Source organism: Chaetomium globosum, genomic scaffold (genome assembly GCF_000143365.1).
Source record: "Chaetomium globosum CBS 148.51 scaffold_1 genomic scaffold, whole genome shotgun sequence".
Classification (NCBI taxonomy): Eukaryota; Fungi; Ascomycota; class Sordariomycetes; order Sordariales; family Chaetomiaceae; genus Chaetomium; species Chaetomium globosum.
In genome coordinates this window covers 5,270,266-5,277,959 of record NT_165976.1, presented here as the reverse complement: position 1 = coordinate 5,277,959, position 7,694 = coordinate 5,270,266, and the positions used below count along the sequence as shown (strand labels likewise).

The 7,694-nt window shown below is 58.1% G+C and overlaps 3 protein-coding genes across 3 annotated transcripts; 1 reads left to right on the top strand and 2 right to left on the bottom strand.

Moving 5' to 3' along the window:
* Nucleotides 1–238: 238 nt before the first annotated feature.
* On the bottom strand, nt 239–2,252 carry CHGG_01712 (uncharacterized protein; the record flags this gene model as incomplete). The annotated part of the gene is made up of 4 exons (XM_001220932.1): nt 239–771; nt 959–983; nt 1,376–1,612; nt 1,692–2,252. 4 exons carry the CDS (start codon nt 2,250–2,252, stop codon nt 239–241), a joined length of 1,356 nt encoding a protein of 451 aa, XP_001220933.1.
* A 1,189-nt stretch (nt 2,253–3,441) lies between these two features.
* On the top strand, nt 3,442–5,067 carry CHGG_01711 (uncharacterized protein; the record flags this gene model as incomplete). The annotated part of the gene is made up of 2 exons (XM_001220931.1): nt 3,442–3,508; nt 4,538–5,067. 2 exons carry the CDS (start codon nt 3,442–3,444, stop codon nt 5,065–5,067), a joined length of 597 nt encoding a protein of 198 aa, XP_001220932.1.
* A 500-nt stretch (nt 5,068–5,567) lies between these two features.
* On the bottom strand, nt 5,568–7,272 carry CHGG_01710 (uncharacterized protein; the record flags this gene model as incomplete). Its single annotated transcript, XM_001220930.1, has 2 exons — nt 5,568–6,586; nt 6,651–7,272. 2 exons carry the CDS (start codon nt 7,270–7,272, stop codon nt 5,568–5,570), a joined length of 1,641 nt encoding a protein of 546 aa, XP_001220931.1.
* Nucleotides 7,273–7,694: the final 422 nt, after the last annotated feature.

Below are 7,694 nucleotides of genomic sequence, written 5' to 3'. Positions count from 1 at the left end.
CGAGCCAAGGATGCCAGAGGACGTAGTTTGATCTGAACTGGCGATTAAAGATATGAATTCTCGGATAGATGACCAGGAAAATACAGGCCCCGTTTTCCCAGGCCCACTGGATAAATGGGTATATGTACAAACACACTATGTTCCCCAAGATTTTACCAACACCCGCCCCGGGGTGTACCGTTCCGTCCTTGCTTCGTGATCCCACCCGACCAAACACCCGTCCCCTTACCCCGACCGCTTAGAGGTAATGCATCATCTGCTGCAGGGGCACCTTGCCGCTTCCTTCTCGATGATCAGAATTGTCTCGATAAACTTCCGGTCCAGCGTCTCGCTCTTCTTCCGGGGCCGCAAGCAGCTGCGCCGTCTTGAGCACGTTCTTGATCTGCCGGCCGTTGAGTTTGAGCTCGGCCAGCTCGTGGATGTCCTTGTCGGTGAGCGAGCTCTTGATGGTCGACCCCCGGAGGAAGTTGCCCCAGATGGCGCGGCGAGAAGCGGAGGTCAGGTCGGGGTACTCGATGGTGACGGGGAGACTACACTGGAACGCGTCGTCGATGTCTTCGACCCGGGCTGTGGTCGGCGGGGTTGGCCCTTTTTGAGGGGGGTGTTGCGCAGGTAGTTCTACACGGTCGGGGGGCGCTCCATGTGAGGGCGGGCGGGCGATGGGCAGGGGAGATGGGTTCAGCGGGGGATAAATAGGGGGTGGGGAAGAGAGAGGGAAAAGGTGATTGAGTGAGGATTGGGTTGGGGTTGAGGGCTGTTGTCGTTTTGTGGCTGTGGTGGTTGTTGTTTGTTTACTTACACAGGGGATATGTATGCGTTAACGATTCTAGGTCGATAAAAAGGGTGTTTCCCCCATGCTTGTTTGCTACATGTCACAAGGATGGTGTGTTTGCTTTATGTCGATGTAGGTGTTATTTACATCTCTCATCTCTCTTGCTAAACCTAGTCAGCCACATACATGCACTTCTGTCGAGACCAGTCATCTATCGCGAGTGTCCCTTCAGAAGAGCGTTTCAGTTATTTCTATCTGCTGTTCATAAATCAAAACATATGGCAGGGATCAACCCCTGACAACAGACCCTTCCTCCGTCTATAAATGAACACAAGAAACCAAAAGCCGCAAGAGCCGCTAAAACGTTAAAACATCAACCCACCATGAACCCCCAACCACAATCCCATCCCATCCCACTCTCCCAAAACAAGCTTAGTACGCCGCCCCCTCGCCCCCTCCCCTCCTCCTCAAACTCCCCAACCGCCTCTTCAAACTCTGCGCCAAGTTCTTCCCGCCCGTATTACTCCGGTGCACCCCCGACGAGCCAGGAGCCTCCGCGCCCAACCCCTCCCGCGGCCGCGAGTGGTCAGCAGCATTACTCACGCTCCGGCGGCGCACAGCGGCGACCATGACACCCTCCTCAGCCTTACCATGGCCATAGCCATAGTCGTCGTTGTGGTCATAGTCGCGCGATAACAACGAGGAGGAGGCGGTGGTGGTGGGTTGCATCTCGTAGGAGACGGTCCCGGTGCTGTCGGTGGTGGGTTGTTTGGCGCGGCGGGCTTGGTCGTGCGAGAAGGAGGGCTCGCCTTTGCCTTTGAAGTCGTCGGGGTGGTAGCGCTAGGGATGGGGTGGGTTGTTAGTTGGCTGGTTGTGTGCGTGCGCGGGGGTGGATGAGATTAGGGGGGGGGGGGCCTACGATGTGCTCCCACCGCTTGTAGGCACCGCCGGCAGCGTCCTCCTCGCGCATCATGTCGGCGCCCTCTTCGTAGTGCATGGTGCGCCCGGCCATGTCCTTCATACCCGGCGGGACGACGGCGGTGCCTTGCAGAGGCATGTGCTTCACGAGCGAGTCTTGGATGTACTCGGGCGGGGTGGCCTTGAGGGCCTTGGCGTTGGTCTCCTTGACGGCCTCGACGGGGGAGTACTTCTTGTTGGTGTTGCGCGATTTGAGGGTGGCGTCGAACGGGCCGCTATGGTGGTACACGGACGGGACGGGCCCCGTGATGTCAAGCGTGTCGATGGTGTCGCTCGGCTGCTGGCGGCGGTGGTTGTGTAGGTGCGGCGCCCGGTCCGCTGCCCGGTGCTGCTTGGTGAGCATGGCCAGCGGCCGGTGGGACATATCCCCCGGGTACCGCTCCCTGAGTGAGCCGGATCGGCGTGGGAGAGTATCTTTTCCTCCGCCTTCTTTTGCCTCGGACGGCTGGTGGGAGTTGGCACGGCGACGATGCCTATTCTGGTCTCCTCCTGCTGCAGCCATGATACCTGCGCTGGGCCTAGGAGTCGATACGCTGTTGGCTCGGGACCAGTATGGTGCCCTGGTTCCAGCGAGTCTGCGGTCGGGTTGGCGGTATGGATGGAGCGTTTACGTTCCAGGCTGGAGAGTGGCGGGTATTTGGCCCGGGGCGGCGAAGGGGGGAGGGGTTTGCGCTTTACACTATTGCTACGCAAGATCGGCACCGTTTCGTCCGGGTTCTTGACAACTGGCTTTCGGTGCCTCTGGCCGAGGTATTCACGGATATGCTTGGTAGACGATGGCTGTGTCGAACGTGGTCCAAGGCGAGTTGCACTGACTTGGCTCGGCTCCGGGTCGTAGAGAGGGCCAAGGATGTACTTTGATGCCTATGGTCAAGCACAAATAGTCAAATATTAGTAGTGGTTTTGAACGGAAATGGCAACATGGTGAAAAATGACAGCTTCTAGGCCGGGATTTATTGGGACTATGAATGGCAACATTGCGCCTCTGCGCCTGAAACTTGGCAGGTTGCTGCCATGGAAAGGAAGCGGGATGCAGTGACGCAACTTGAAGACGATCGCGAGCGGCAACCATCATCCCAGCAACCACCGGGAGGCTCGGTGTTCATCTTGAATTGATAACGGTGAGTCATAGCCCGCCGCCACTTATAATACCATAGACTTGGTGGAAAGAATTCCCAAGACTTCTGGAGGAATTGTTGTAGTTGTGGAGGTGATGAAGGAGTCTCTGGAAGGCGTTCCGAAAAGGGAATAGGAATGAGAGCGAAGGACGACGTCATCGGCACTTGCGCGACCTCGCCAAACTTTGACAAGGCAGATAATAAGAAATTTCTGGATAAGAAAAAAATAAAAACACGTGGGCTATAGACAGCGAAGCAGCTTGATGTTTGAAAATGGCTTGCTGAGTACCAATAATGTATAAAAGCTTGAGGGAGAGAGAGTTGACGAGGAGAGAAAGCTCACCCATTGCTTGTCGATAGCAGACATGCCGCCGTCGGAATCCCTGTCGCTCATTTTAATGCAGGGGTAACTTGATTCAGTGGGGCTTGGGGAAGCTTGAATTCAGGATCCCAAGTGAGGTGGGGCTTGGAATGATGAAGTTGAAAGTTCAAAGTTGGAATATCTTCAACAGTGATTTGGTTTCTTCCTTGGAAAAAGAAGGTGAGGACTGAGTAGGTACCTGATAATAAACGATGGGCCGATGCGCGTACAAAGACGGGCGCGGGCGAATGCGAGAGTGCGGCCCAAATCTGTCTGAATGTTGAAAAGGGCCTGCCTCGACTTCGTTACAGACCAATACCCTGCGCTTCCTGACATCCCGTGGCAGCGTCATCTGTCCCTTCAGCCACGCAAGGGCAGCGGATACAGCGAGTAAGAGGAGAGGCCCAAGCCAAGAGACCCTGAATTCCCGTCCCAACTCTTGCGCAAACCAATCGGCAGCCGTCGCAAGAAACAGAACAAAGTTTCCATCACATCGCAGCCAGTACCGGCATCCCCCGAGATACACTAAAAAGCGCCCATGTGCATCGAAAGCATCAACGGGTCTCTCCGCACCCGCCATTGGTTGAGCCGTTCTTGAGTCGTCCCGGGATCGTACGGCTACAACACCAAAATGTGGCCGTGACAGGGCTGAGATAGGCCCCGGGCCATCGCACCGGGTCGGGGACTCCACACGGAAGCCAGCAAACGAAACGAGACGAAACGAAACGAAACAAAACAAAAACAAAACCCAACCCGCCAGACCCAGCCAGCCAAATCTGACTTGACCACAAACCGCTAAAACCACCACCACCATCAGAACAGCAATGGCACTCGTCGATTACACCTCCTCCGACTCGGACACCTCCCCATCCAGCACCGACACCACCCCCCGAAACAGAAAGAAACAAAAAACAACCTCCCTTCCTGCCCACCCCCCTCCCTCCCGCCCCTCCCCCCCTCCTTCCACGACCTCTACGCCACGGCCACCCGCACTACCACTTACGACGACCCCTTCAAGCACGATGGCCGCACCCGCCTGACCCCGCACTTCTAGGCTACCGGCCCTCCCACGTAGATGTGAGGTGGCGTCCGGTCCCGGTTAATCTCACGTTGCTTACGGAAAGGGTTCGGTGCGTTGCAGGCACTCCCTTTCTCGTCTGGGGGACGGAGGTGGCCGGCGGAAAGTTTCCTCGCCAGTGACGCAGGACGAGGCCCCGCCGCCTGCATATGAAGTTTACCAAGGCTCCGTGCTGGTGGGAACGGGAGAGATAGGGGGGTGTTTTTGACACGAGGTGGTAAAGGAGGTAGGTGGTGGTGGGGGTGGGCAGGCGGTGTTTGGGTTGAGGGGGAGTGGGGTGGTGGAGTGGCATCGGACGGGGGAGAGCGGGCGGTCATTTTTGGTGTTGAGGGTGGAGAGTTTGTTGAGGAGGAAGGGGTTGGAGGGTGGTGGTGGTGATGAGGATGCTGGTGCTGGTGATAACCCAAACCCCGAGTTGACGGGGTTGCTGCGCCGGTGCAATGCCGTGGTGAAGCGGTACGGGCAGCCGGGGCTCTACGAGTGGGCCGAGGCCGAGGATGGGCGGGCCAACGGCGGGAGACGGGTCGGCGAGGCGTTTCATGTGTCGATTGCGTGGTCGTTTGCCGAGCCTAGGTACGAGCTGGTGAGGGCGACGGAGCGGGTGTTTGGTGGGCGGGATATACAACAGAAGCTTCGGGAAGTGCAGATTCCCGTCGAGGCCATCAAGGTCAAGATCGGGAATGGGATCACAAACGTGGCCCTTCGGCGGCCGGGGGCGAGAGCGGGCAGAGAGGGAGCAAGAAACTTGCTTGGGCTATGATGTCTATAGACGGCTGATAGACAGATACAGGGTATATACCTCTATTTTAGTTGCCAGACCACCACGGCGAAATACGTTTCTGTATGTCAACCCCCATCTCTCCATCGTGATGTACAAAATACCCAAATGCACCATCCTAAAAGAACTCGCGCTCTATCGCGAATGAGAACCAGGTTTTCCACAACTCCCAACGCCGTTGTAGACCCGAAATCCGGGCCGTGATGCAATGCTCGCCAATGACGCCAATAAAAGCACAACCACCTCAGAGCTCATCCACCCTCGCGCCCCCAAAGGTCCACGTCCTCGGAGACACGGGCAGGCCGACATAGAACTGCCACAGTTCGCCGCTACTCGGATGTGATGATCTGCTATCTTTGCAAAGTCAGCACAATGTAAAACGTACTTCCAGAACAGAAAACTTACAATACCGACGGGAAACCGGACCCAGCTCTTCATTATGAACTTTGACCACCTGGATCACCTTTGTCCCAGCTCGTTGGTCAAAAGTCCTCCTTTGATGGTCCGCTCCTCGTAATCAGGGCTCTCCCCTCCTTGGCGGAGCGTCTCGGGCTGCCCGCTTCGGAAGGTGCTGCCTCCCGACGAATCCTGGGACGAACGGCGTGGCCGCGGCTTTCTTCACCTGGTCCGGGAATAATGTTGATCTTCTCGGCCTCCTTGAGCCGCTCCTCGAACTTGCTGGCCGCCTCGATCTGCTCGACCATGGCCCTGAACTCCTGGATGGCCGTCATGCTGCTGCTCAGCCGCGCGTAGGTGTTGAACAGAGCCACCAGCTCGGTGCGCTTCAAGATCGGTACCGCGGGCGCGTCGTTGTTGTCGAACTCAAACAGCACCTTGAGCGCCGTTCCGTAGCCGACAGTCTGGAGCTTGCCCCAGAGGCGGCACTTGTCGCAGCCGACGCAGTCCATCAGGCGGCTGACATTGCGGAACCGGTTGCGGAAGTCCTCCTTCAGAGACGGGCCCTCCCCGTTCTTGAACATCAGGCTCTCGTCAAAGATGTGCGCCACGCTCGTCGCCTTTTCCGTGACAGCCATGACCTTGCTGCGTGTTATGGCGTCCTGTTCCGGGTCGCCCTGGCAGAAGGTGTAGTCTTGGTGTTGCGAGACATACGGGCCCAGTTTCGCAATGGCCCGCGTGATAAGCGCATAGTTGAAGTAGAGGTTGCTGATGCGGTCCGGGAACTCGTGCAGCCGGTCCATGTAGCAAGCGACATTGGGTTGCCACTCTCCGGTCGTCTGGTTGAGGAAGTCCCAGCACAAGTGTGTCGAGATGCTCGCGTGCATGCCCGAGATGACGCGGTAAAACACACGCTTCTCGAGGCACTCGTCCTCGTATTCCAGCCCCGTCTTCGCCACGAAAGGGGTCAGCGGTTGGATCTGCCGCTGCTCCTCCAAAACTTGCTGCCGGCCCGCGGCCTCGATTACGGCCTTGAAGTCCATGGCAGCCGGCCCCTTGGCCGACACATCACTTCCCCAGCGCCGCCGAGCGCGGGAACGAGCTCCTGGAGAAACAGTTCTCCCGGTAGATAGCGTCCCAGACCTGCTTGGCCCCGTCGCCAGCGTAACCAGTGAACCGCTCCGGGTTGCGCAACAAGCTCACGTAGTCGCCCTTGGAGGACGCGCTCTCGTCCTCGGGCACGCAATAATCGCGGTCGTCGCACTCGTCGTCGTACTCGAACACGCAGCTCTCCCCGACGCCCTCCCCCAGCCGGCCCTGCAGCGGCCGCTCGGGCTGCTGCGCCTGGGCGCTCTTGCCGGGGTGCTTCGCGCGCGGGCCCTCCAGCTTGCCGAGCTCGCTGGCGCGCCACACCAGCGGGATGTCCTCCTCGCTGTCGAGCGTCTCGACGGCGCAGGCAATGTTGCCGCACATGCCATTCTCGTCGTTCCAGAAGGGGCACTTTTTGTGGAAGAGGTTGACCCGGTAGTGCGAGAAGAAGTCGGTCGTCTGGGTCAGTTCGTCAAGGGCCGGCTTGACGTTGCGGTTCAGCCGCTCGAGGGTCGAGTAGGAGGCGCATGCGTCGCTGACGATGGCTCGGGGTGATATCTGCCAGACGGAGCCGTTAGAACGAAAGAAGCGAACCTCGACCGCCGCAGCCGCAGCCACCTCGGAGCAGTGCGACGATGCAGCAGTGGTAGCGAGGGAGAGAAAGACGCCAAGAAGGCTAAAGAGAGCATACCGCGCAGGCATCTTTGGAAGAAGAGTCTGGATTTGGGTCCGAATTCTGGCAAGAGACCCTAGGTCCCCAGAGGGAGAAGACCGACAGGTAAAAGAGGCGAGTAGCCGACTTCATCATTGACGACAACCTGGCGGCGTGGTTTTGCGGTCGTTTTGGAAAGCTACGGGCTTGTGGCCCCGTCGGCGCGCAGTAAGAAGACCGGCCGGGATTTGGTGCTAGGGGTGAAGCTTGGAGGTGGCCTGGGGACGATTCCCGCGACCTGGCCTGAAACACAGCGGTCTTAGAGATGTGGTCCGATGTCTATGGGGTGGCGGCCCCCAAGAGGACATTTGGCGATAAGCCGCTTATCGAGTACGGAGAAAGGCCAGGATTGACGGCCGGCAAGAAAGCTTGGCGGGTTCTGGAATTGCAGGGAGGGAATGTGAATAAATCA